The sequence below is a fragment of the Euwallacea fornicatus genome, chromosome 13 (assembly GCF_040115645.1).
Source record: "Euwallacea fornicatus isolate EFF26 chromosome 13, ASM4011564v1, whole genome shotgun sequence".
Taxonomy (NCBI): Eukaryota; Metazoa; Arthropoda; class Insecta; order Coleoptera; family Curculionidae; genus Euwallacea; species Euwallacea fornicatus.
Window position 1 is genome coordinate 1,486,353 of NC_089553.1, and position 27,097 is coordinate 1,513,449.

The 27,097-nt window shown below is 35.9% G+C and overlaps 5 protein-coding genes and 1 non-coding gene across 12 annotated transcripts; 3 read left to right on the forward strand and 3 right to left on the reverse strand.

The window, feature by feature from the left end:
- Positions 1–81: 81 nt before the first annotated feature.
- TRNAC-GCA (transfer RNA cysteine (anticodon GCA)) lies at positions 82–153 on the reverse strand. Its single transcript has one exon. It is a non-coding gene; the product is annotated as a tRNA-Cys (tRNA).
- A 352-nt stretch (positions 154–505) lies between these two features.
- Positions 506–8,273, forward strand: pod1 (coronin pod1). Of its 3 annotated transcripts, XM_066289628.1 has the most exons (23): positions 506–782; positions 836–1,038; positions 1,094–1,251; positions 1,311–1,547; positions 1,602–1,756; positions 2,568–2,680; positions 2,732–2,939; positions 2,991–3,135; positions 3,185–3,448; positions 3,544–3,720; positions 4,240–4,364; positions 4,423–4,556; positions 4,606–4,900; positions 4,952–5,049; positions 5,110–5,223; positions 5,280–5,354; positions 5,407–5,652; positions 5,704–5,898; positions 5,950–6,164; positions 6,232–6,477; positions 6,531–6,627; positions 7,055–7,194; positions 7,249–8,273. In XM_066289628.1, the coding sequence occupies exons 2-23, from the start codon at positions 852–854 to the stop codon at positions 7,339–7,341; spliced, it is 3,717 nt and encodes a 1,238-aa protein (XP_066145725.1). In that variant the 5' UTR covers positions 506–782; positions 836–851; the 3' UTR covers positions 7,342–8,273. The 3 variants fall into 3 exon arrangements, with proteins under 3 accessions (XP_066145725.1, XP_066145727.1, XP_066145726.1); XM_066289630.1 differs by lacking the exon at positions 836–1,038; XM_066289629.1 differs by lacking the exon at positions 3,544–3,720 and having other exon boundaries at positions 507–782.
- On the reverse strand, positions 8,262–13,017 carry Ufm1 (Ubiquitin-fold modifier 1). 4 transcript variants are annotated; one of them, XM_066289635.1, is made up of 5 exons: positions 12,854–13,017; positions 12,721–12,777; positions 8,708–9,761; positions 8,522–8,652; positions 8,262–8,448 (listed from the first exon to the last, which is right to left on the reverse strand). In XM_066289635.1, exons 3-5 carry the CDS (start codon positions 9,712–9,714, stop codon positions 8,381–8,383), a joined length of 1,206 nt encoding a protein of 401 aa, XP_066145732.1. In that variant the 5' UTR covers positions 9,715–9,761; positions 12,721–12,777; positions 12,854–13,017; the 3' UTR covers positions 8,262–8,380. The 4 variants fall into 4 exon arrangements, with proteins under 4 accessions (XP_066145732.1, XP_066145730.1, XP_066145731.1 ...); XM_066289633.1 differs by having other exon boundaries at positions 8,705–9,761; positions 12,854–13,016; XM_066289634.1 differs by lacking the exon at positions 12,721–12,777 and having other exon boundaries at positions 8,705–9,761.
- A 67-nt stretch (positions 13,018–13,084) lies between these two features.
- On the forward strand, positions 13,085–16,707 carry LOC136343130 (FAST kinase domain-containing protein 1, mitochondrial). 2 transcript variants are annotated; one of them, XM_066289631.1, is made up of 8 exons: positions 13,085–13,909; positions 13,966–14,252; positions 14,312–14,920; positions 14,976–15,391; positions 15,853–16,003; positions 16,071–16,194; positions 16,245–16,425; positions 16,475–16,707. In XM_066289631.1, exons 1-8 carry the CDS (start codon positions 13,186–13,188, stop codon positions 16,680–16,682), a joined length of 2,700 nt encoding a protein of 899 aa, XP_066145728.1. In that variant the 5' UTR covers positions 13,085–13,185; the 3' UTR covers positions 16,683–16,707. The 2 variants fall into 2 exon arrangements, with proteins under 2 accessions (XP_066145728.1, XP_066145729.1); XM_066289632.1 differs by having other exon boundaries at positions 16,071–16,191.
- Positions 16,708–16,800: 93 nt separating this feature from the next.
- On the forward strand, positions 16,801–26,312 carry LOC136343134 (protein stoned-B-like). Its single transcript, XM_066289639.1, is given in 16 exon segments — positions 16,801–16,955; positions 17,394–17,526; positions 18,383–18,506; positions 18,605–18,767; positions 18,819–18,962; positions 19,015–19,326; positions 19,379–19,559; positions 19,623–19,792; positions 19,841–20,916; positions 20,918–22,587; positions 22,636–22,796; positions 23,414–23,670; positions 23,724–23,928; positions 23,980–24,297; positions 24,349–25,141; positions 25,216–26,312. Coding segments are annotated over 15 exon segments (5,847 nt in total). The 5' UTR covers positions 16,801–16,955; positions 17,394–17,422; the 3' UTR covers positions 25,385–26,312.
- LOC136343133 (uncharacterized) lies at positions 26,247–27,054 on the reverse strand. The gene is made up of 3 exons (XM_066289638.1): positions 26,801–27,054; positions 26,503–26,739; positions 26,247–26,449 (listed from the first exon to the last, which is right to left on the reverse strand). The coding sequence occupies exons 1-3, from the start codon at positions 26,954–26,956 to the stop codon at positions 26,324–26,326; spliced, it is 519 nt and encodes a 172-aa protein (XP_066145735.1). The 5' UTR covers positions 26,957–27,054; the 3' UTR covers positions 26,247–26,323.
- Positions 27,055–27,097: the final 43 nt, after the last annotated feature.

Consider the following 27,097-nt stretch of genomic DNA (forward strand, 5'->3'; position numbering starts at 1 on the left):
ATTAATCACAAAATATTAAGAAATGCTTCATAATTCGATGTGGGTTTCAATAAATTTAATTTATTAATAATAAAAAAAAAGAGGGGGCACCCGGGTTTGAACCGGGGACCTCTCGATCTGCAGTCGAATGCTCTACCACTGAGCTATACCCCCAATACTTCGGCAGTGTTTTCATGCTGTACCTCACCATACGAACCTTAATCAATTTCGAAATAATTAAAGCAAAAAAAGTATTATCAAAATAAGTAGAGTAAAGAAAAAATTGTCTATACCATTTCCAAATAGATTACAATAAATTATAATGAATAAAACTCTAAATATTTGCAACAAATTTTAATGAAAGTTAATCTGGTTGCATAACTTCATCGAACAGCACTTCATTATTGTATGGAAAATCATGTCCTCTTTCTCATATCTACGTCACCATATCGCAGAAAAAAAGAACAGACTTATTTCAAGACTATTGTTCTGTCAATCGCATGACATTTCTACGTCGCTTGGTAATTTTTTTTCCAATTGTTTGTCTTTTGTTGCCTTGTCAAGCTGTCAAACAAAGGGGTGGATTTTTAGGGCGTTATTTTTATGATATTTTTAAGTTAAATGCACCTTATTTCAGTATTTTCCAATTATTTTTTTGCACAAAAGTTATTTTGCCTTTTTTGGTGAAAATTAACGTGCTAGTGTTATCTGGGCCCATACGTTTAAAGGCTGAAGAGCCTCTTCTCAGGAAGTGTTAAAGAAGTTTCACCCTCTGATCCGGCTTTCAAGTTGAGCTGCTAAAAGTAAGCAATTTTCATGTAATTTACGTGTGTTTGTCAATAGAGCAAATTTCTAGCTCCATTAACTGAACAATGGCTTGGCGGTTTAAAGCTTCTAAATACAAAAATGCAGCCCCCATTGTCCCCAAACCCGAGACTTACATTAGGGATATTTGTGTGGGGTCTTACCAAACTTATGGCAATAATATTGCTGCTTCGGCCAAATTTATGGCTTTTAACTGGGACCATGCAGGTTCTAGCTTAGCTGTTTTGCCCATTGGTAGCTCAAGTGGCCATTTTAAATTTCTTTTTTTATATATTTTTTTAACTCCTAGATGATTGTGGTAGAAAGACCAAACTTATGCCTTTACTGCACGCACATTCAGACACTGTAACAGACTTAGATTTTTCCCCATTTCATGATGGCCTTTTGGCCACTGGATCTCAAGACTGTCTGGTCAAAATATGGTGTATTCCCCCAGAAGGGTTAACGGTATTGTCCCATTTAGCAGCAAATTTTAATAATCCATCTCAATCACAACTCTTTTGTAGGAATCTTTAAGCAACCCTGAGTGCATTTTTTCCCATAAGCAACGCAGGGTTGAAACTGTTGGCTTTCATCCCACATCCAATTTTTTATTACATTCCACTTCATACACTACTCTAACTCTGTGGGATTTAATCTCAGAAAAAGAACTATTCTCAAATAGTGATCATGATGAAGTGATTCAATCTGTAAGTTGGAAGAGAGATGGAACCCTTTTGGCCACTTCTTGCAAGGACAAGCAAGTATGTGATAATTTTAGGGGGTATTTTTTTCTATATGTTGGAACTGATGTCTAGGTTAGAATAATTGACCCTAGAGCATCATCCCCATGTATAAAACAGGCTAATAGTCATCAGAGCATTAAGGACTCTAGAGTTGTTTGGCTAGGGGACCAAGACAAAATATTGACTACAGGTTTCGATGCACAAAGATTAAGACAAATCATTATTAGGTTTGTTGTGGATATATGTTGTGTGTCAATATGTGATTTTAATTTATATTCATCCTGTGTTTCCCTTTGTTCCTTAAATTAAAACCTTTTTACTACATTGTTATTGGAATTTAAATACTGTGTTTAAAATGCCTTTTCATTCTTATACCAAGTTATAAAGGCTGTTACAAATTGGAATTCCTTAGTGTTGCTGTTTCTGTAATCATAAGAGATAAAAAGTTAGTTAAATGGCAGTAAAGTTGCACATTTTAGTACACAGTAAAGTAATCAGAGTATTTTCAATCTATGCCATATACACAGCAAATGATATATAAAGTATTTTAATTGGATCAAACAGTCTTTTTATTCATAAAGTTGTCATGTTTTAGGTGAATGTATAACTATTTATTGTATAAAGATTAGTGATGCTTTCACACTCATATACAGAAATTTCCAAAAATTTCTATTATTATTTGAAGAAACTCAATTTTCAAATCATAACTCTATTTAAAATAAAAGGGTGTACAACCAACATAAATTTTACCATAAATCATCTACCTATAATGAAAACAACCTAAATGAAGCTTGTCACTAAAAGTGCTGCTGATTAGACATAACATCAGGATTGGTGATAACTCCACAAATATAATACTTGAAAAATAAAAAAACAGCTATGCTAATGAACTCGATTTGTAACGCCCTGTATCTTGAATTCCAGTTTTCACTTTTGATCACACAAATGTTTTTCACACCACTTTTTCCTTTTTTTTATAAGTTTGGAATCTTTATCAGTACTTTTTTTTCACTCTCTTTAACAATTAACACCCCACAGGGATTTAAGGAATTTCAAAGAGACTGAAAAAACACTTGAGCTCGATTGCTCCACTGGAATATTAATACCTCTTTATGATGCCGACACTGGTATGCTCTTTTTGGCTGGAAAAGGTATTAACAACAAAAGTATCCATTCCCGTAATTTAGAGCCTTAAATTTAAGGTGATACCACTATTGGTTATATGGAAGTCACTGAGAGAGAGCCCTATCTCATTGAAGGCATTCGCCATTCTGGCGAACAAACAAAAGGAGCCTGCCTGGTGCCTAAAAGAGCCCTTAATGTGATGCAAGGGGAAGTCAACAGGGTCCTGCAACTGACCAGCAGTTCTGTTGTACCAGTCACTTATCAAGTGCCCAGAAAAACTTATAGGTATACACGCTATTCTTGAAAAATTTGCAATGTTGATGTAATTCTGTATAGAGATTTCCATGCTGATTTGTTTCCTGATACTCCTGGATACAAAACAGATCTAACCGCCGATCAGTGGATGGAAGGCATGAACCTGCCCATGCCTAAAATCAGTTTAGACCCCAATAAAAGAGAAAAAGGCGAAGAACCAATTATTGTACGCATTTCTTACTAAATTATATTGCCCTTAATAGGTTCTTTAATAGGTTCACAAAGGATCTCTTAAAGACTTGCGTGAAGAATATGAGAAATCCAAAGAAATATCTGTAGCAACTGTCCTGAAGCCCAAAGTGGTTGAATCTACTATGAAACCTGAGTTACATCCAGTAAGAAGTATTGTTAAAGAGATCCAAAAGAATAAGGAAGATCTAATTGAAGAACAGGATCCTAGGAAAAACTTTGAGGATGTTGAAAAGAAGAATATACTGAACAAAGCTTCCAGCGACGATGTTGTTATTGACAAAGAGAAGGTGAGACATGATTTTATGCGTTTTTTCCTTTGCTAGGATTCATTTTATCAGCAACATCATTGGTTTTACATAAAAATAACATTGAAAATCCAAAGGCACAGCTTCAATCTATAACTCCGCCGAAACCATTGCCTAGAAGCACCCGTACCGGCTCAGTTTGTGAGGCGGTGATTGACGAAATTACTCCTAAACCCGTGGCTAGACCTAGAACCAATAGTTGCGCACCTGTGGTCACCTCGGTGAACCCTAATGGTCCTCTGGGAGGATACAAGGTTATAATAGGTGTTGTGGAGTGTTTTTTTCTTTATTGCACCTCATTTTTCGTAGCATTTTGGCACATTTTTTGGTAATTTGTAGAAGTCACTGTATTGCCACTATTTGTGAATATTTATTGGTGTTGTTTAAATTGTTGAAAGAGCTCCAATTCCCACAGACGGAGCAGGTAGTAGCTACATAAAGAGATTGGCGTGAAAGAGGGTCAAGAGAATAGAAAGTGTTCATATTAGACTGACATGATTCCCGATTTTGTCATTTGAATTGTTATTTAAAAATTTATTTGAATAACCAATAATTAGTTATTTGCTTCAAATGAGAATATTTATTGTACTCAAATACTTATCTGAATATTTTACAAATATTTGAATAATAGTTTTTAATATATTCTTGCCACCACGACGCGCGAAAAAAATATTAAATGCATGAAATTTTTACGCTTTCACTGTAATTTTTACCCACGCAAAATTACCAACCCACACGACATAATCATGTACTAACTTGACTTTTAATTTCAGCCGAGGCTGGGCCCGAAACCCTTTACTCCTCCTAATTTGAACGACACTGAAAATACATTCAGTAAAGTTTTTTCTGTGCCCCAAGTGCCCGGAGTTACTTCGTCAAACGGGCATGTTACGGCAAGGTAACCAAATTTATTTTCTTTAAACTCTTCAATATTACAACAGTAATTAAATCTATAGCAACCAGTCTGCAGATGTAATAGCAGAGCCAGAAAAAGAAAAATCACCAACAAGCGATATCGAGCCCTTGAAACAAGACAACGAAAACGGGAAGTCCGGATCTAGTGGAGAGGAAGAGACTTCCTGTGATTCTGGTTGGTTCATAGTTAGTTTAATTCTATTGTCATCATAAAAAATGTATAGGTTACATTCCTAAAACTCCGAGTACAGCAGAGCGAAGAAAGCTCTTTGAAACGCGCACCAGTTCCAAGGAAACCGAGCCTGAAGACAATTTCGATAACACGGATCAGGCTGCAAATTTCGAAAGGAATTCCACGCAGAGGAGCAGCATTGCCGAAAGGCGCAAGTTATACGAGAGATCTCAGTCACATCAGGACCAACCAGCTGTTATAATTGAAAAGAGCGTATCTTCCCCGGTGATGTTACGACGGAAGGACTCTTTAAAAGGTCATAAGCAGTCTGAAGATGATAGCAATAGGTAAATTTAGCATTTACTAGTAGTATTCTTTAAGTTGATTAATGATTCCAGAAGGAGCGTTCCAGTAGCAAAACAGCAGTCCCTAGATATTAACACGGCGAAGAAAAATGAGTCTACTCCAGCTCCCAAGAGAACATCCACTGTTTTCGGTGAGTGACCTAAATTCTTGAAGACATTGAATAATACATTATTGGAAAATGTTTATGCAGGAAGAGTGTCAAAATTCAGGCATTTGAAAGGTACAACTGCCCATAAAAGTTTCCACATTGAGAATATTAGAAATCTGAGTAGGCAGATACCTGGCGAATGCGACGGATTTCATGGTGAAATTACCTAATAATAACATAATACATTTTTGTGATAATATTTTAACTTGTAGCTAATCCAGAAAGAGTGGCTGTTCCCTTAAGCGGTCCTGGAGGCAAAATTGCAATATTCGAATTAAGCAAGACTGGTATTTTTGAATGATAAAATTTAGGCTTTCATTATAACTTTTTTTTAAACAGGGAAATTGCCAGATGGTGTGATTCCCACCTTGGTCCACGGTAACAACGTAATGGACTTTCAATGGGACCCATTTGATTACCAACGATTAGCAGTCGCTTGTGACGATGGTGTGGTCAAAATATGGAAAATTCCCAGTGGGGGACTCGCGGAGCCCACAAATGAGCCTGAGGGAGAATTCAACGCGCATGGGGACAAAATCTATTTCATAAAGTTTCATCCCACTGCCAAAGACATTTTGGCATCAGGTAATACTTTACAAATAAAATCTAATAAATTAGACAAATTTTCTTTTAAAGGATCATATGACATGACTATCAAAGTGTGGGATTTAACCACAATGACGGACCAAATAACCCTGAAAGGACACACGGACCAAATTTTTAGCTTCTCGTGGTCTCCCTGCGGCAGCCAATGCGCTACAGTATGCAAAGATGGGAAAATACGCTTGTACAATCCAAGAAAAAGCGATTTGCCTGTAAAAGAAGGAAAAGGTTTTTAATTTAAAAAGGGTTAAATATGCAGACTTTACTAAGTTTTTTCAGGTCCTGAGGGGAATCGCGGTGCTCGAATCGTTTGGGCTTTGGATGGACGTTATTTGGTCACCACTGGTTTTGATAAGGTTTCAGAAAGACAGATTAGTGTTTACAAAACAACAGATTTGAGTAATCCTCTTAACACTGTGGGTCTCGACGTTTCTCCCGCAATTTTAATACCGTTTTACGACGAAGATAGTTCCACGCTCTTTTGCACTGGAAAGGTTGAAATATATCCATTTCACCGACAAATTTTCACTTCCATTAAAAATTTCATTTTTTTTTCTTTAGGGCGATTTGACGATTTACGCTTTCGAAATCACAGAAGAACACCCTTATATCTGCCCTCTGAGCCATCACAGGTGCAACTCACTACATCAGGGACTCTCCTTTTTGCCGAAAAACGTCTGTGAAATTCAGAACGTCGAATTCGCTAAAGCGTACCGCCTGACTAATAACTCAATTGAACCTTTGAGTTTCACAGTGCCAAGGATCAAAACGGAACTCTTCCAGGACGATTTATTCCCACCCACACGAGTAAGACGGACGTTTGCTTAATGCACTCAAATATCCTTAATTTTTCTGTTTAGATAGCATGGAAGCCCACCTGTTCCAGCACTGAATGGTTTAGTGGAAAAGACAAGGCGGTTGCTAGGATGAGTTTGAAACCTGAAGGGATGGAATCTCGTGAGTATTATTGGGTTGTGAAAAAAAACTACTGGAAACGTTATTTTAGACCTGGCAAAATTTCTGATCAACTTTGCCAGCAAGATCATTTCTATAGAACGACGAAATCAGAGAAAGGCATTTATCAATTTCTACATTTCCATTAAAATTATCATCTCGCAAAGTACAAAGAATTTAAAAAAAAAACAGACATTAAGAGTACAACGCTTAATAAGTAGTTTGCTTAATCAAGCAAAAAGTTACCACAAAAGTACAAAGACTTTAACTTTGCTTACAAAAAATTATTCTGCAGGTTGTAGATAAAATCCTAAATTGTCGGTTCATTCACCTGAGTGATCACATTTTATTGAAGAGTTTTATGAGAAAGTATTATAATGATGATGCATCGCATCAAGTATTTGACAAAAACTTTTTCAAATATTTTTAGTGTCAGAAAATCAACCCAGTCAGGAAAACCGAGTAATAAACAAATCGGCTTCTAGTCCGTTTATCGCTACATCCAAACCATATAACAAGCTAGCTTGGAATCCTGAATTAAGTGCTCAAACGAAAAACAAACAGGATGAGGTATTGCCAATTCTTATCCCTCCTTAAAATTATCTTATTTTTCTTTTAACACAGATCCAGAAGTCTGTCAGCAACAGGCTGGAAGTTAACTTGAAATTGGAACAAGACGACATGGAAGGAGTGGACGAAAAAGAATGGAACGAGTGAGATTACAATTAGTTACTAAAACGAGTCTGGCTATGATTTCAATAAACTCTCTTTATTTTATGTGATTTTTAGATAAATAAGCGCTTGATTTATCGATAATTTCCATGCGTGGGCCCTTTCTAGCGGCTACTAAAGCTGGAAATACGAGGCCAAAGTTTTTTATATTACTTCCTAAATGTTTTTTTATTACTTTTGTAAATGTCTATTGATTGATTTTATAGTGAAGGGTCGGAGAATGAATTTATTAAAGTATTTATTCCGATATTTAAACAAAAATAAATAAACAACTTCAAGGGAAACAGGCCCGTTTTCTGTTAAAAACAAAGCCATAAAACTACAGTGTATTCGAAAAATAAGGCAATAAAATAATAGGTATTTAATTAGGCCATAAGGTATTCTCTTTCAGCTTTCGATTCCTCCACTAATGATTCTAATATTTCATATTGCACAACTGAACAAAAATACCTCCAATATAATTGTACCTAAACGAAAAATCAATATGTTAGTGCCATACAAAAAAATTACAATCTTACACATTTTTCTTAGAATCCGACTTAAGTTTGTATTTCCACAACCCTTCAAACTCAATCTATGGTCACTGCCATTATCAGTCTAAAAAGGCATTCCATGGTGTGTCACAATTTTCGATGTTTCATGAACATTTCGACTCCGCATAGGAGTCCAAAGCTTCCGCTTTGCCCTCAGTATTGTAAGCTCAAAAATACTCGATTTGTATTTTGGTACGCCATAGTAACATATTAATAGTAATATAAGTGCTATATTGATACGTATCTATTTCCTTTTTGTAACTTATTTTATAATTTTATATATTATTGGTGTATTAGTTTTATATTTATTTATTAATACGCAATCGTCACTAGTGTTTCGAGTAGTGTAGTTTCATATTGATGACAAATACATTAATAACCAAACTGAGACTTTTATTTGTTTATAAAATTTGATTATTATTTGAAAAAATAATAACATACATTAGAATAACCCCACATAAACTAAAGACGGCAGGTAGACATATTTTTGTTTAAGAACTTCCCACTCTGTCTCTAGGTATTAACCTCAGCTCTGAACCATGTTTTAAAAATACATTTCCTAGAATAAAGAAACATTTTAAATGAGCGGTTCTATTCTAAGGATCTAAATAAGCTGTTGTCGAGGGTCTTACCCGCCGTTTGTTGGGGGTTGATTCCGACTCCATCATCAGTGATAATAGCGGAGGTTGCGGGGGGTACTTTAAATTCCTCAGCGGCAAATTTTAACACCGCTGTAAATGGCGTTTGATCTGGAACGCTTAACCTGAAAATTACTCCATTATTGTCACTCTAAGATATCCCCAATTGCTTGGTACCACAGTTCAACATTACAATGTTCTTTAGCTTCATTTAGTTTCTCTATAACCACATCTTTAACAACACAGTCCTCACATAAAACCTTTAAAAAAATCACTATATTAAAATAGGATAGTTCTTGACAGAAGCACACGTTAGAATCTACAGTCCATTCTGCATAATCACTGTTAGAGTCCTTTTGCATCCTACTTCCAAGGTACTCAATAAAATTCAGTAGGGATTCTAGGAATTTTGGATGGTTTTTACATAATTCTCTTATATGATTATAATCAATATTTGTGAACAGAGTAAGCCAAAATGCCTCGGACGAAACACTGCGGTCTGACATTTTCTTTAATAAACATTGCAAAATTAAATCTACAACTTCACCATCCTCTTCAAACTCTAGTTGTTTTAAAGCTAAAATGCTTATTAGCCTCAGTAATTTTTCTTCCAGCTTAAACGACGATAAATAAGAGCTAATTTCAGTCTTTAGATCCTCCTTTCGCCCGGAAGAGCAATATTCCTTCCACTTCCTTAAAATCAGTTTGTTTTCAATTACACTCGTGTCTGAGACTTCATCATTAACAAATTCTGCAATTACTCTTAAGGAACAAGAACTACTAAGAAGGCTCTGCAAGCACTTCTGAAAACGCTCCTTGGGGTAGAAAGAAGTATAAACCCTTACTGCAACATCAAGCGTGCATTCATTAATGTTTGGGTATTTAAACAGCTTGCATAATAAATGATCATTCACCACTTTGTAAAATTCCTCATTGTAAGCTTTTAAATTTAACTTATCTTTCCCCCATAGATTGAAAAGAAGCAAAAATTGAGTCAAAAACTCTCTCTCATCAAAAGTTTTTACAGTTTTTTCTATGAAGTTCCCCAATTTAAATGACAACAATATGTCCTTTACGCTGGGATCCTGGGGCCATAAAGGGTTCTCAAACCAAACGAGAAATTTTTGAAAGGTCTTCAACACCTGTGTTACATTAGAGGAACCCTCGGAAATGTCGTTCACATTCATCTTGGGCTTGTCCCATATTAGTAGGTTCTTTCAATGATTTGAGCTATCTGTCAAGAGAAAAAAGTGTTATTAGATGTTGCGTGAGGTTACAGTTCAACCACGAAGTTTTTAGATAGACCTTATTCATGGAAATTTTCTTGTATTGCAACAGCAAGTTTTTGAAAGTAGGTTTAAAGTTCTACCAAAACCTCCAATAGCTGAATAATTTTTAACTCAACATTCCCAGTCTTTCGTTCCGTTTTAAGAGATTTCTTAAGAAACAACATGTATGCGTATCCTTAAAGTGGTTTAAAGAAATCATAAATCATAATGAAAGGTACTTGAAACCATTCGGTATAACTAAAAACAACAAAAGCTAGCCAAACTAAATACCTTTACAGTTGCTTATCCTTCATCATCGTTTTGGGTCAGTAGTTCAGAACATTCTCACATCAGAGAATAAACTAACATCCCGTCAATAATTAAATGAATGATGATTTTTCATTATTTTACTACAGATATTATTATTACATAGACACCAATAGAAATATTCGGACCTTTAACCATTTGAGTATCAGATATAATGGTTTATTGGCAAAGTGCAATATTTTACCGCATAACCTCTAGATGGGATTCGGGACATGGACTTCAGCGACGAGTTCAAAATAACCCGAATTCAGTCCTTTTATTTAGAAAAAAAACATCATAAAGTGTATATTAATCGAAATGTGATAAAGACGTGGAAATTTTAATAATTATAAAGCGTCTGTAGTCCGCCTAGTAAGAATAAGGTACCCATATGTTGTTGCAATTTTTACCATTAAAGCTAAAAATTACATATGAATACAAATTTAGATATGCATATACGATTAGTTAAATTAGAAAAATTTTCCATTTTATCGTTATTGGTTTCCAATATATATATATATACATGGCAAGTGTAAAATTGGCCAAAGTGTTAAATAGAAAATAGAGATCGTAGATCGACACCATAAAAAAATCAGAAAATGAGCATTAAAGTACAGACTTAACAATAGAAGTTTTTTTTGTTGACCTGAATAATTCTGAACATTATTGTCATTATCTGCTATAGCATACAGGGGGCAATAAGTAAAGTTCCATGGATAAGGTGGACTCAAAAACATAGTGAATGAACTGAAAGCATTGCAGAAAGATTTTGAATTTAAAGATAACAGGTTTCACTGAGAAAATCTACCAATGAAACTAGGAAATGTAGGTAAAAGCAGGTAATTGAAGAGGATCAACTGAACACTAAAGTCTAGTTGTACAATCATGGTTCAAAAGTCAGCTTGCCTAAACCGGAACTGTCATTTAACTCACACGTTAGCATTGGTGCTACTCAGTGTCACAAATGAAATTAATTTAACAGCAACGCTACTCTTATGAGCTGGTTCAGCTAAAACCAATTTTAGGATTGAGATTAATATCTGGTGCTTGACTGCATTGACCACAATATTGCTGCAGCAGTTCTGTGAATTTTAAAAGAATTGCACTGGAGTAACCCAAAGTCTACCTGGCAAATAACTCTGTGATGATTTTTTTTAGGCAAAAATATTTGGTAAGTTGACTGGGGTGTGGGACTCTCCAAGGATCTATTTTGAGATTCATTCTTTTTCTATTTTCCATAAAGAACATTGATAATGTTGAAGTTAGGAAATTTTTTTTAACTTTTTCCCCAAAAAATTTACTGTAATGACACTATTTGAAGCTCTCGGTTTACCGGAGGACGAGCCTGATAAAGGTAATTCACTTGCAGGCCCACATTTTGACCTATCAAAGGTTTCACACAATGTAAGTTGCAAGCTTTTACTTGACAAGTTGAGGTCTTCTGGTATCAGAGATACTACATTAAAGTGAGATGCAACACAAGGCAGAAATCATCCAAAATCTTTTTTGCCAATCAGAGCATCTTAACATTACTATAGATATTTATTCTTCTGATAAGTTGACTAACGCACAAAAAATATAAAGTTCTGATTTATTTGTTTATACCAGAAGTGAGCAGTTTCTGCATGTTATCCCATTAGCTATTGCTTTCTTAGCATAAACCAAGCAGGCTGTTATAGATGATGGTAGAAAAGTTTTTAACCACCTGTCATTAGCTTTTTATCAAAGGAGAGTAAGATTCTACTTTGCAGAGGACTAAAGTTACAATTGATTTCATACAATAAGAGAAATATTTCCTCATTGTGGTTTGCCGTGACCAATTCAAATGAAATTAAATGCAAATCTCATGTTCCTTCCTATGGGTGACAAGGTAGAGCATGTATGATATCTTTGAGAGACCTTGAAGATTGACCCAAAAGTGAACCAATCTTGGGAAAGTACTTTTTATTAGTTTAAAGAATAGAGAAGGAACATCAACAAATCTCAAGCCTTTCAAGAATCATTGAATAAGGAAACTGAATGAAAATAAATGAACATGTTTTGAACCATTGACTTACCTCCCAAAATTAAAAACATATCAAGACATATCTTAATCTGCTACAAAAAAGTTGAAATAACTGACACAAATACAAACAAAAAATTAGAAATAATTCAAATTATTTCTGATTTTTTGACAAAGTAAATGAGAAAAAGTTATTTTTTTCTTGAAAACTTTAATCAATGTGAGACAAGACTTGGTTAAATACATTTTTCAGTGTTTAGAAATTCTAAACTTTCCACTTTGAATAATTTATGACCCTCATAACCTATTGATATTTGTATTTGTTATTTAATTTATGTATGCTTAAATGTCTTTTGGCATTATTTATGCCTTGTCAAATATATTTGATTTGCAATAATAAATCATTGATTAATTGATGATTGTACAACTGGACCTAATAATCAAAGAAATTGGTTCTTTAAATGTGATTCTGCTGATATATAACTCATGTGGCATAATTTACGTAGAATCTTTTATCTATTTAAGTTGTAGTATCTGAGAGAAATACAGAGCTGGGTACCAAGCACCCAAGGGCACTTAGCATTGAAATAAAAGGTAGTATTTAGCAGTCTACTTACACTTTAAAGGGAAGTTTAGGATCCGAGGTTAGAGTTATTTTAAATGTTACTTTTGACCTAAAAACAAGGGGAGAATAATGGAAATTCAATATTAAAGGTCTGTGCAATATGTTTGGGAAAAACGAATACTTACGCCATTTTTCAATATACCAACTTAACTCTCACTAGTAATATGAGTAAATACGGTGTTATTATAAGGTATCGGCAATATTATAAGTAACAAATTAAACAAAACTAACTAATGAGGAAATAATGGAAAACTCTCCACTTTGGCTAAATCCAACATGAAAAACTTTTGACGTTTGACATTGTCACTGATTAACGCGCTCAAACTTATCTATCCTTATTGCTCCAAATTACCTAACCGTAATCACGCACTTTGACACTTCATGACCCACATAACATAACCTTAAAAAAATGTAAACATCATCAATAAGTCCAATAAAGCTCATCAAACCTATAAATATGAATGTTCCGAAAACTTTATTCAAAATATATAAAATAGTGCATTACATAAACTCAAGTACGCTGCATAACCGCCGCTTGAGCTACCAAATGGCTCAATCAATTTCTCCATTAAAATGGAAAGAACAAAAACTAGGCGAAAAGACTGTCCTGTTTAGAAAGTATTCAAACATCTCAGAAGTTGAAGAAATAACTGGAGTCTACCCTCATACTGAACCATATTTTGCTACCCTATTTGCAAATGAGGATGATATATATGCAAAAGAAATCAAGAAATGTGCCTCTGTTGAGGAAGTATTTACTTTCATCAAAGGCAATATACATAAAGTTTCACACCAAAATTTGACTCAAATAGTATCAGTGCTATACGACTTAAAAACAATATTTAATTACCATTATGGTGAACACGAATCATCAAAAGATTTATTTTTTAAAAAACTACTGGAACATCAAGAGTTCTACATCTTGACTGAGGCAATTCAAGCAAACATAGAAGAATATGAACCTGTCTCTTTAAGCTACACTCTCTTACATTTAAACAAACTTGGATTATCTGAGGGCAGCAACTTAATACAAAACATAGCCCTCAAACTAAGAGATCACTTATTAGATAACTTTTCCTTGAGTATAGCAACAAGATTAATAAGAGTAATATTCAATGAAAATAGTGTACGTCCTTATTATATAGTTATTGATTTAATCCCTAAAATTTTCCAGCAAATTGGTAAGTGTCTGATAAGTTTAAACATATAAAAAATATCACCTAAATCGTCTTTCTAGAACTTATTGATACACCTAATGAATTGAATGACTTAACTATATGTCTCTACAAAATGAGTAATATTTTAACAGAAGAAACTTTAAATAAATATGTGGTTAAAGTCAATTCAATGATGAATGAAAATAAACTAACAGGCTTGGACTATCAAGTGCTCAATCAAGTTGTGACGCTTTTTAATTTACCTCAATTTAGATATAAACTATCTTCATCTATATCTAGATGCATTCTGAAGATGAAAGATTCAATTGAGATATTGAATATAAATGAAATGTGCCAATTATATGATGTATGTAATATTGCATTCTTATATGCATTAGCAGCTAAGAAAATTTTAGAATATTTCAGGTATTTTTTAAAAATCAAGAACCAGGAGAAGTTCTCAATGTAATCCAAAGAGCAGCAACAAAGCTGCTATATGAAATAGAGGACACTGACATACACCAAACAAAAAAACTCACATTATTTTCCTCAATAATATTTTACTCTTCGCCAATTAATAAAAATCAATTTCGACAGGAGATTGGGAAATACTTGAGAGATAGTAACACTCTGCCAAATTTGATTATTTTGAGGAAAATATTATCATATATAAAAATTTTTGATACCAAGCTATGTGAGGCTTACTGGGACGTTGCATGCAAAATTCTGAAGGCAGAGAGTGACCAATACAACACACAAATGATGGAGAGTTACTTATATTTCTGTAGTGATATGCCTGGTTACAAACACTATGGTTTTGAACATCACATATTAGATGCAATTGAGAAAGAAAACAAGGAGAAATTGCTGACTCTCTATCCATACAAACTGTTTTCTTCACTTGCTTTTGCTTTAGTATGCAGTTGTAATCCAAAATTTATTAATAACTTGATTAAAAAATTTACTGAATTAGCTCCTCAACTACAGGCTAATGATATCTTTAAAATTTCTTATGGTTTACAGATTTTAAGTCAGGTTTGTGTATTTTATGATAATTGAAATTGGGTTTTAATTTTTTTTTTCATAATAGAAAACGTCATATGTGGTTACAGAGAGAAATATTAAGGAAATCTCCGCAATACTACATACTCAAACCGCCAGGATTTATGCTAATTCTGAAATGGATCCAATTTCACTTGGTTTCTTAATAAAATCCGCAATTTTAAGGAATAATTATGACAATCAATTGATTAATGATATCCTTGTGGGCTTAAAGGAAACACCTTACATGTCTTCAAAATTAATGGAAATCATGTGTTATAGTTTACAACAGACCAAATCGTTAATCCCGGAAGTAGTGAATTTGTGCACAAATTATATTCTCCAGCATAAAACGAATATTATAGGATTTAATGTGGAGAAAATCATGATTTTGCTATTTGAAATAAATTACCTTCCAGTGTATGACAAAGAATTTTTTCAAACTGTGACAGATATAATTATTAGGTAAGGGGTAATTAATCTCAAATCTTCACGGCTAAAAGCAAACTAAGCGAATTTGTATGAGAAATAACGATTATTAAATGAACATTTTTGGACATCTCTCTTTGCTTCTTAAGAAAACTAGCTAAATGAGACTAATAACTGATCCTAAGATTACTTGCCACACTTCAATTAACTCACAACTGGGGTCTACACAATCAAGTAATACCCTTTGATGAATCATTATGTTGTTGCTTGAAGTCGCGAGGAATACACAGAACGCTTGGAAGAGATTTAGTGCTTATGAATAAATAAAAATGCTCTTTACTATTTTTAAATAAATTTTATTTAAATTTGCAGATACAAAAGTCATATTGTTCAATTGAAAGAGTCAATAAAAGCAACGTAATTCCAAGAATGATCGTTTAATAATGCATCGTTTTCTACCACTTTCAAACACACATTAATGAGTGTTATTGTTCAAGGGATCAAGAAAGAATGAGCGGATTAGGATTTCTTCAAGCAGCTTTGTCGCTGTGTTTTTTTAATCAAATGCCAAAAAGTTTTGTTAAACAAATTTTTAACGTAGAATTTTTAGATAAAATAGATATGGAACTAGCAAGTTGCTACTTTAGGGTGAGTGATGCCATTAAATAACATATAAAATTGTTTCATCGCAAAGCTGTTCTTATCGACGTTTTAGAATATATATCCACGTAGAGTTAGGAACGTTTTAATGCAACTAAACAGGTCAGTTTGTCTGGAATACCCCGAATATAACGTCCCATGGTTTCATCAAAAATACATAGAGGAATATCAAAAAAGTAGTACGTATTGGTATTATAAGCAAACTTGAACTGAAGAATAACATTTTTAGATGCAGTAGATGATGTGGTTGATGCGTTCCACAAATCTGTAAAAGGGTATTTAATAGGAACTTTAGGGAGTGACAACATTTTAGAGAATGTAATTACTCCTTATGGGTATGAAATCAACTTTGTGTTCCATTTAGACAAAAACAAAAACCTCACAACTGCTTTTGATGATCCTCAGACAACGTAAGAATTTTTATTGCCATAAACCACATAAACAAAAACCGTTTTGTAGGAAATACGCCCTTCTTCTCAAAAATGATGCGGCCTTTACAAGGTTCTATGTGCGATTGAGAGGACGTGACGAGTTAAAAAACCGACATCTAGAAATCTTAGGATACAAGGTAGAAATGATCACTGAAAATACTTGGACCAATCTCTTATACGCAGAAGAACGAGTGGAGTATATCAATCAACTAGTGTTAGGTTGTACAAAAACATGAATAAAATAATTTTTCAAAAAAGCAATTGGACTGTACAATGACGTCAGCTACTAGAGGGCTGAAAATCCATACCCTTGCGCAAAATCAATACCCTACTTGAGTGAAATCAACCCTCTACAGAATCCGCCATTAAACGGGATTTCCTAGTTGAGAAGTTGTGTTTCTCCACGTGGGGAAATGGCATTAGGTATTTTATAAGTGAGTTAAAGTTTGGTTTAGTGAGAGTAGAATTTAGTGTTTTTGGACTATTGATGCTGATATGAGGCTAAAAATGTGAGTAAGTCCTAATAGGAAACTGCACTGCAATTGATTTGGAAAAACTCGAAAAATAAATCTGGACAAGTTCTTTATAAAAAAAGAACATTTCATTAAAATTCTCGTTACCAAAAGCAATGAAATATATAACTTTGAAAATTATCTTTCAAGTCCTAGATTATCATAAAGAAAATCAATAAGCGCCGCAGGCACGACGCCGGGCGTCGATAACCAACCGCAAATGCACGGCAACACTGTGCGTCTTCCCTATGCCCATCCTTGTACTTCAAGCCCTTCAGGGACTATCGATAATACGTGTAGTGCTTTAGTTGTGTCGTTTTTATATATAATTAAATCATGGGGGGCGAAAACATTCGAAAAACCTGAGATAGAGAGATGTTTGAACGGTAATTAATTGAGAATATTTTGAGAAATGTATAATGATTTTTGTTGCAGAAGCCTCAATGTTCGTAGTAGATTAGATAATGCACAAGCTTGCGAAGGGATTGAAGAAAAAGAAGAAAGGCAAAAAGTCGAAACACAAGGAAGAGGAACTCTTCAAACCGGAAGAGCTTGAAGCGTATAGAAAGTAAGCAATTAGTTTTTAATACATTTATAAATTGCAAAATAATTGAATGCTCTTCATATCAAAAAACTATGAATATTTCGTAGTATTTTCTGTATCTTTAGAATAAAAGTCACATCGAAAATTATTGAACTGAACTTGCAGAAATATTAACTGCTTAACTTTTTGGCCAGTGGCGGCTGGTGATTATTGTGATTAGGAAGTCATACGTGCTTAATGAAACTGCTAAGTATAGCTCACAACAGAAATATTTTAACAAATATTAAAAATTATGAATATATTATTTACTATTTTTTTATTTACTAATGAAAAAGTTTATATATGTATATCTATGAAGTAAAACATGTACTGCTAATTTATTGTTTTAACGTTTACCGTTTTTCCAACAAATGGGAAATATTTAATTTTAAACTTGCTTGTACTTTTTCGTGGAATTATCAATGGAAGTTTCTTTCTTCCTGATACTCCAAATTTTTACCTCTCTATCGAGCCCCTAAGTAATAACGCTTTAACAGTGACAAAGTTTTCCTCTATTTGACACGAACTACAAACAAGATGGCATACAACCATCTGCATTGATTTTCCACATTGATAAGCGTACTCGATTACTTGGAAAGACATGCTAAGTAGTTATTCTCTTTTCAAGTAACTCCTGTTCCCTACTTAACTCTTGAATATTTTTTAACTCGTCCCTGCGGAAGAGCATCCATTATATTTCTACTACTGCTTTTTTTATCATTTTTTTTCGCGGCGTCAGTAGATATTCTTTCGTTAAAACTCTACTGATAGGCTTGTTGTGTGGGCGAGCTTGTGGAATTCTTTCATCATTAATTTATACCAGTCTTCTTATTAATCATAGGCAGCACGCAGCTGACCCCGAAGAGGCCCCAGTTAAAAACGAGGAGTGGCGAAATTTCCTCTCATTGACCTCCGGCGTTGATGACATCTTAAAGAAAACTCAGGACGATTTAGACCGCATTAAGGTGCTATTTTCTCATAAAAATCTCTTATATTTACCTGCTTCTTGTCATTATTTCCTTTGGGCTGAAGCTGTATTTGAAATAAAAATGATCTCTGACAGAGCACATCATTCTTCCAACGTATCCCCCCACCAAGCGAAACCGAAGCGAAAAAAGTAGAAGAAGAAACTCAGTACCAGGCAGCTCAACAAGAAGAAGCCTGTGCACCCGTCGAGAAACCTCAAATTGGAATTGTTGAAGTTTCCGAATCAGAATCTGAAGAAGGTAAAACTATCTTTACAAAACTTTTCTTTTTTAAACTATGAATCATAGAAGAGGAAGACGACATCTTCGATACTGCTTACATAGATGCCATCGCCACAGGAGAGGTAAAACTAGCTTATATCCCTGATTCTCCAACTGAGAAACAGGAAGGGGACGACCCTTTCGACACATCCATAGCTGAGAGAGCAATCCTAGGTAGCTCTACTATAACATTAGTCAAATTACACACAAGATACGTCCTTAATAGGCCCTGCTGTTGAAAGAAAAGGCAAGAAACTCGTGCCCCTTGGGGCTGCAGTCGAAGTCTTAACCGGTCGAATTCAGCTTCCCACATGTGCCACTAAACCACCCTCAACTAGGAGACAAATTTTGAAACAGGAAGACTTGCTTCTAGGCAGCTTTGATAGCACTAGTGAGCCGTCGATCAACGGAACAGAACAAAGAGAATCTTCGCAGGTAGTTAAGACACTTCTCGACGATGACGAAATACCCTTGCCAGATGAACCTATTGACCTAAGTAAAACTCTTTATATTCCTCCACCGCAACCTGCAGAAACAAGTAAGAATGGCGTCTGTTAATCGACTATTAATTTAATTAAAGTAAAATTTAGTCGAAGTTTCAGTTCAGGCCAACAGGCGAATATTAGAAGAGTTCGAAGAAGACGAGAACGATAAGGAATTTGAAGCTTTAGCCGCGGAAAGCTTATCTAAAGCGCCTGCTGCAGTGTCAATTTTCCCGGAAAATACCACAGCAAGTATTCCAGATAAAAACTGGAAACCCTTTGAAAAGGAGTAAGATAGACTAAACACTACATAGAAACCTATATGTTTATTTAATGTTCAATGTATTTTTAGCAATGTTACAGAAGATGACTTTGAAGTAGATACTATCGATCCTTTTGACACAACATTTGCTGACAATATCTTGCCTGGAAAAGCTGAATTAAAGTTAATTGAACGGGAAATTTTAGAAAACGACGTAGATTTTGATCCACGAGCTCAACTACTGAGCGAGAGAGTTCCAGGTAAGAATTAAGATTTTTTAAACGTATATTAAACTATAAAAATCTTAGTCGGCGTTTTAGAATCAGAGCTAAGTCTTATTGCCCCAGTACACCGAGATCTCTTGGGTGGAAGCACAAGTGACCTATCTAACTTGGAAGAAAAACCCATATTACCCACCGAACAAGACGTTAACGAAATAAAATACTGTGACCCTTTCAACACTTCCATTGCAGACTCAATTAAAACGCCTGGCAAAGCGGAGCTAAAGCACATAGAAAGGGAGCTTTTAAATGATATTAAGTTCAGTAAAACCTCAAAATCTGTTTCAGTCGACGATGACGACTTCAATCCGCGAGCTTTAGAAAGCACTAAACCCCGGACTTTGTCCCGACCTGACGTTTTGAACGTGGGTCATTCGAAAAGTGTATCTTTCTCAGTTCCTAGTAATCAAAGCGATTTACTATTAGCAACTGAAGACACTAGTAAAGCTTCCAAACCGTTAACTCCGTTCTACGTTCGCAAGAATTCAGTCCCAGGAGCGATTAAAAGCCCCGACTCGGCCGAGGAGGATCCTTTTGACACTTCTTTCGTGCCTAGTTTGACACCTGGTAAAACTGAGTTGAGGATTATTGAAAGCGAGCTTTTTGAGGCGACTATTCCTTTGGAAGATTCAGACTTTGATCCTAGAGACGAAGACAAGGTTGCTAAAGTCGCAACTGTAGAAGCAATTAAAGAGATAGTGAAACCTAAACCGCCTATATCAAACAAAGAGATTGATTTGCTATCGGCATTTAATGATTCCGAGGCTAAAGTCTTAACTCCGTCTGAAAAAATATTGTCCGAAGAAAGTGTATTGTCCTACGCAGACCCCTTTGATACCTCCATAGCAGCAAATATCCCTCCAGGCAAGGCTGAGTTAAAGCTGCTGGAGAATGAGTTAATTGAACATAAATCGGAGAATTTACAAACCCACCAAGATCTTTTGGTACATAGCGGAGACACCATAATCGAGAAACCGTTATCACCGCAACCGGAAAGACGAAACATTGAAGCTGAACAAGAAGATTTTGACCCTTTTGACACGAGTTTTGCTTGCAACATACAGCCAGGCAGGGCTGAGTTGAAGGTTCTAGAGTCTGAGCTTATTTAAAACTATGGCTGCCAACCCTTTTTTGTTTTATGAAGATGGGTTTACCAGTCCTGGGAATCAGGCTGCTAACAACTCTAATCCTTTCCTCATGGAGGATGATATGCCTGGCGGTGACGACAACCCTTTTTTGTCTCAAACAGCCGTGGCCGCCTCAAATCCCTTCGCTTTCGACCCAATGGACTTGGAGCCTGCGGAGGCAGAAGTGCCTCAATCACTCAACAATGTCTTCATGATGGATACCTCAACAGAATTCTTCACACCAGCTACTAGTAATACCGCAGCATTTACTACCACTAGTACTACTCCTGCTCAAAAGCCTACAGAATTGGATTTGAAATATTCGCACCACCATTCAGTACCTTCAAGACCTCCTCCACCTAGACCGCCTCAAAGTAAAGAAACTCAAGATCTCCTCATGTCTGTTATGGGAGCAATGGATGCAACCAGTTCTCATCTACTAGATAAAATCCCTCCCACTCGTTCGCCGAGCCCGATTTCGATGAGAGATCTTCAATCGCCTAGCCCAACTCCCGAGCCAACATTTGGTGACCTTTTAGATGTGAGCGATGTTTCTACGCATAAACCCAGTGAGCCTCAAGAAAGTACGGACGACTTGTTGTCTTTGGCTACCAATGATGTGAACGAAAACCCAGCAACTGCCCCTCCGAGGCCTCCTTCCCCTCAAAACGTCGCTCCTCCAAGGCCAATTCCCCCAGTAAGACCTCCGCGGCCTGCACCTCCTCAAAAACCTCCGCCTCCTAATATCGTACGCCCTCCACCACCTGCACAACCAGCCCCGGTTAATGTGTTTCCTCAACCAACTCAGGAAAAACCTCAAAGCGCACAAACCAACCACGCTCAAAACGATATCATGGATATGTTTGACGTGTCCTCTCAGCCTAAAGTTGCCTCCAAGGCGGACATTTTGAATCTTTACAATACCCCAAAACAAGAGTCTATGCAGCCCGATTTGTTGTGTGACAATGTTTTGGAATCGGAGCGCAAAACACCCACTATAACAGAGAATTTGGTGGGCGATGAAGATTTGCCGAAGGACGATGACGATTTTGTAAGTGAGGAAGCTACTCCAATTAATCAAAGTACTGAGATCAGTAAAGATAACAGTAAAGATAATAGCAAAGACAACAGCGTTCTGAGTCCTGAACCGGCAGATCTGCAAATGGACACCAGTGACAGTCAGAGCAAAGGGTCAGTCTCTAGTGTGACTTTTAATCCATTTGCAGCAGCCGAAGATTTGCACAAAGATGACGCAATTGAAACGACTACTATAGACAAAATGGAGGTTTTCGCCACTCCAGCCCCGGCTCCAACCCCAGTCCCTGTAGCGTCAAATGACGCTTTTGATTTCGGGAGTGTAAACAGGCAAGACGACGTCTTCAACGATGAATTCGACGCTTTTGCAGAGAAATTCGAATCTGTAAAAGGAGACGAGAACAAAAACGGCGCCTTTGATGCTTTCGGGACCACTACAGAACAAAATAGTAGCAGTGCTTGGGGCAGTGATTTTGGCGGGGGGTATGATGGAGAAAACGGTTTTGGGAATGAAGGGGGTTTCGATGAGTTTCTGGCAATGAAAGGGCCACCAAATAAGCGATTAGAGAGCCAGGATTCTGAAGAGGAAAAGGACTTTTCCGTGGTGATTAGGTGAGAAAACGAGCGATTAAAGGAATGTCCTATTTTTGGTGGTTTTAGGCCCAAGGGGGAAAATGCTTTCTCAGGGATAACTCCGGTTCTTGCGCCTCCTCCCGTGCAAACGCAAGCGGCATTTGCAGACACTTCACCGCGATTTAATCCTTTTGACCAGCAAACGGAAGTTACTCAGGTCATTCTACAGGAACCTGCAGTACCTTTTGGTAAGCATACTTATATAACATGTTATCGGTCTTATACCGATATACAGGGAGCTCCATTTTCGATTTTTTTGCCGCTTATTAATGAAAGTACGGGAATGGAGTCTTAGTCAACGATTTGGCCGAAATTTTTGTGAAACGAACGATGGTATAAATAGATTTGTCACCGCTCCTTTGATGTGCATTATATAAAGTAATGAAATTACGGATTAGAGGATCCCCTAAAAATCGATCATCGTTCCAAATTAACAAAAAAGTGTAAACGGTACCCCACAGATTTTTTCCTGTAGATTTCAGTGGCATAGTTCGTTTTTTCTATAACTGATCACTTAAAAATATATAAATAACATGCCCTGCGTAGTACAGAAATTACAGTTTCACGAGTTAATATCTAGCAGATAGTTCCTTTAACACGAATAAAATTTAATTAGGCGACTCTACTTCTTAGTGAATAACCAAAACAGTTCGGGTTGATGATGACGTTCACAAAACTGTACCAACCCCCATTTTTTTTCTAACACTTGAAGCATGAAAATGGTAGAAGTCTCCTCACTTCAAGGCAAAAAAAAGATTTATGATATAAAAAAAACACGAAGCTCAAGATTAATCAAAAATTCTAGGAGCTGAAATGAAGAGATCGGATTCTCAAGAGTCTCCCTCAACTCCACTCTATGATGAAGACACGAGTCAGCCGTTGGAAGATTTCCCTCGGATAACGTATAGCGAAAAAGGATGGGAAATGCAGTTACGTCAACCCAACAAGAAGAAGATAACCGGGCAGAGATTCTGGAAGAAAATCATCGTGAAACTGGCCTATCAGCCCGACTGTGTGCTTTTGCAGCTATTCAATCCAGATAAGGACAAAGATCCTTTTCAAGTATAATTATACAATGTCCTTTGCAAAAATTTTTCACAAACAAATATATTTAGGAACTACCCCTTCAACCCTGCTACTCAGTATCAGAAATCGGAGCTCAACAATACGACCAATTTGGAAAAATTTTCACCGTAAAACTGCAGTATATTTTTTACAAAGAAAGACCAGGAGTGAGGCCTGGACAAGTCAAAAAAGCTGAAAGAATCACTAACAAATTGAGTCAGTTTGCAGCTTATGCCATACAAGGGGATTACCAAGGTACAACTTGTGCAGATATTTGAGCACTGTAGGATTTATATTCGTTCTCAGGAGTCAAAGAATTTGGCAGCGATCTTAAGAAATTAGGCCTTCCAGTGGAGCACGCCCCGCAAGTGTCCCAACTCATGAAACTTGGTTCTTTAAGTTTTGAGGACTTGAAACAGTTTTCGACTTGCATTGAGGAAGCCCTTTTTAGGCTACAAGCCCATAGGGACAGGGCTCTACATTACAAGATGGAAGAAGTGCAGGTCACTGTTGTTGATGAGTTGTATGCGGAACAAAGCTCTGAAGGTTATATTGAAAGACAAATCGCCAGAGTAAGACTCTTCTTCCTAGGGTTTCTAACCGGAATGCCTGATATTGAATTAGGTAAAGATCAAACTCTTCTTTCGACGAATGCCAGATTTTGATTCATTTTAGGTATAAACGACATGAGGCGGCAAGGCAAAGAAGTAGTAGGACGACATGACATAATTCCTGTGGTAACTGAAGAGTGGATTCGTTTGGAACAAGTGGAGTTTCACTCGTGCATCCAACAAGACGAGTACGAAAATACCCATATTATTAAATTTAAACCCCCAGATGCCTGCTACATAGAGTTGATGCGCTTCCGAGTGAGACCTCCCAAAAATCGGGAACTTCCGCTTCAATTGAAAGCTCAAATATGCACGAATGGCACTCGAATTGAGCTCAGAGCTGACGTTTTAGTGCCAGGTTTTGCTTCAAGAAAACTCGGCCAAATTCCTTGTGAGGACGTCATGATTCGCTTTCCAATTCCAGAAAATTGGATTTACATGTTCCGGGTAGAGAAGCATTTTAGATATGGATCTGTAAAATCCGCCCATAGAAGAACGGGCAAGATTAAGGGTATCGAACGCATATTAGGGACGATGGACAATCTTCAGGAAAGTTTAATAGAGGTGACCTCAGGGCAGGCCAAATATGAACATCAACACAGGGCCATTGTATGGAGATGTCCAAGATTGCCCAAAGAAGGTCAAGGAGCTTATACCACCCATAATATGGTGTGCCGGATTGCTTTAACCAGTTACGACTTGATGCCTGAGAAATTTGAAGAGTATTGCTACGTGGAATTCACGATGCCTGCCACTCAAGTAAGCCATACCACGTGCAGGAGTGTGAGCTTACAGAATTCGGATTCTGATGAACCGCCAGAGAAGTATGTCCGATATTTGGCAAGACACGAGTATAGGTAAGAAACAGTAGAATGATTTTTTTTTTTTTTTGAGAACAATATTCTTTTATTATAAATACTATTGGATACAGGGTGGGTATTGAAGTGGTTAAAGGTCAATCTCCCAACGCTTACGCCACTGCAACTTACGTGAACAAACCTGCACCTGCACCTGCAGTGCCTGAATCGGCGATGCGCCCACCGAAGTCGGAGTTTACTCCCGGAGGAAAACTCTCCCCCTCCAGTTCCGACAGCGATTAATCGTGTCGAGATTGTAAGAGCAATAGATTTTTGTAGGTAGGCAATTTATTATTAACATGCCAGAGGCAGCAATAAGAAGAAACAAGCCTTTTCCCAGTTAATTTTGCTTCAAATTACCTACTCCTACTTATACTCACTTTCAAATTTTAAACTTGAAAGTTGTTTGCTATACTACCTGACGATTGGACAATACAAATTTGTGAGCTGAAGATGAAGTATATTCATAGAAATCTCTGGATATTATATATTTAGTACCTATACTATATGAACACTGTTCATCCTTTTAAATATTCCACAAAAGGACAAAATTAGTCGCTTTATTCTGCATTCCATTTTGTGATAACACTGCTCTAAATCTAGCTAAAGAGAGTATTTAGAACATATCATATAAAAGTATGTGTGAAGTATTTGTTTTTAGATTTAGCAAAAAGTTATAGAAACTTGCAACTCAAAAACTTTTTTAGATGTTTACTGTATGTTGTCCCTACCATACCAATAAGGAATAATGTTAAATTATATTTAAATGTTATTGAGAACTTACTTTATGTGTTAACTAGTTTTAGCCAAAAATTTTAAGTTCAAACATTACATTAATTTTTTCATTGTAATGGAAAGCTTTCATGGTTTTCCACTGGGTTCAAGTCTAGTCACTAGTTTGTAAGAAATTTACTACTATAAGTACCAAATAACTAGTTCTAATTCTAAAAAAGGCATACTTAGTATAGCCCAGTTAGTGATAATAAGTAAGTGTTTGTGTGTCCTCTATTTAACTTAATAATCCTGATGTACGTACTTAATAGTCCATAAATTTCCAAAGAGAAATCTATGCAAATGTATTAAAAAAAAAACATTTAGAAGCATATTATACTGAATGTAGACAATGTAATTATGTATTTACCTGTAAAGAAATATATTATCCTATTGCTTATATTAGTTTTTTTATGCAGCTAAAAGATCTGCATAAGCACCAGAAATTAAGTCTTTTTCTGAAACCCCTAATTTTGCCATTAAGTCATATGCAATTTTCTCCCCATCTTTTTCAGACTGATCTGAATTGAGACAAACCTTTAAAATACTCTAATAAAAAAAACTTCATACCAAACCCTTGGCCCACATACCTCTAATTCCATAAAATTACCAAGAGATTCAACCTCATCTATATGGACCCGAGTTTGCCCAACCAAAAATAAGTGTCGATTTTTCTTAACTTCACTTTTAATTCCTAAAGCTTTTGCAAGGACATTATGTAAGCTGCTTAATTGGTCATTGTTTGAAAGGTTTGTCTTCTCATATGAAGATAATTTTGGACCTTCAGTGTCTGGTCGGTCATAGAATATGAGTTCACCACTGCCAGACTGAGATTAGTTGTAATATAATTGAATCTGGGTGGTTGTAATGGGTTATTATTTAGAATACCTTTAGGAGTCTTCGGAGTTTTAGTCGCCCAGTAGTGCAGTTGTAGAATGTATCGTGTTGGGAAATCAGAGTTGGCTCGGACTGAGACAAATTTTTTGCCTGTTGTAATAGGTGACTCAAATTAGTCACTTTAGCTTTAATTTCAATGTTTCTCATGTTAAAAATGAAGAAGAAAAATGTTTAAGAAGAGGAATATTATTTTAATTTTGTTGTTTATTTGATTTTTTTTCACATCTAATTTAAGAATTAAAAATAACGGAAATTCAGAATAACGTTATAAAACAATATATTATGGAT

Coding starts and splice junctions, on each gene's coding strand:
- pod1 (XM_066289628.1), top strand. CDS start 852: ATGGCTTGGCGGTTTAAAGCTTCTAAATACAAAAATGCAGCCCCCATT. Junction 3,449..3,543: donor TTGTTATTGACAAAGAGAAG/GTGAGACATGAT, acceptor GAAAATCCAAAG/GCACAGCTTCAATCTATAAC. Junction 5,899..5,949: donor GCCTGTAAAAGAAGGAAAAG/GTTTTTAATTTA, acceptor AAGTTTTTTCAG/GTCCTGAGGGGAATCGCGGT.
- Ufm1 (XM_066289634.1), bottom strand. CDS start 9,714: ATGAATGTGAACGACATTTCCGAGGGTTCCTCTAATGTAACACAGGTG. Junction 8,653..8,704: donor CATTGTAATGTTGAACTGTG/GTACCAAGCAAT, acceptor AGTAATTTTCAG/GTTAAGCGTTCCAGATCAAA. Junction 8,449..8,521: donor CAACCCCCAACAAACGGCGG/GTAAGACCCTCG, acceptor TCTTTATTCTAG/GAAATGTATTTTTAAAACAT.
- LOC136343130 (XM_066289631.1), top strand. CDS start 13,186: ATGAATGTTCCGAAAACTTTATTCAAAATATATAAAATAGTGCATTAC. Junction 15,392..15,852: donor GTGACAGATATAATTATTAG/GTAAGGGGTAAT, acceptor TTATTGTTCAAG/GGATCAAGAAAGAATGAGCG. Junction 16,426..16,474: donor TTTGATGATCCTCAGACAAC/GTAAGAATTTTT, acceptor ACCGTTTTGTAG/GAAATACGCCCTTCTTCTCA.
- LOC136343133 (XM_066289638.1), bottom strand. CDS start 26,956: ATGAGAAACATTGAAATTAAAGCTAAAGTGACTAATTTGAGTCACCTA. Junction 26,740..26,800: donor AACTCCGAAGACTCCTAAAG/GTATTCTAAATA, acceptor AACTAATCTCAG/TCTGGCAGTGGTGAACTCAT. Junction 26,450..26,502: donor GTAATTTTATGGAATTAGAG/GTATGTGGGCCA, acceptor AGTATTTTAAAG/GTTTGTCTCAATTCAGATCA.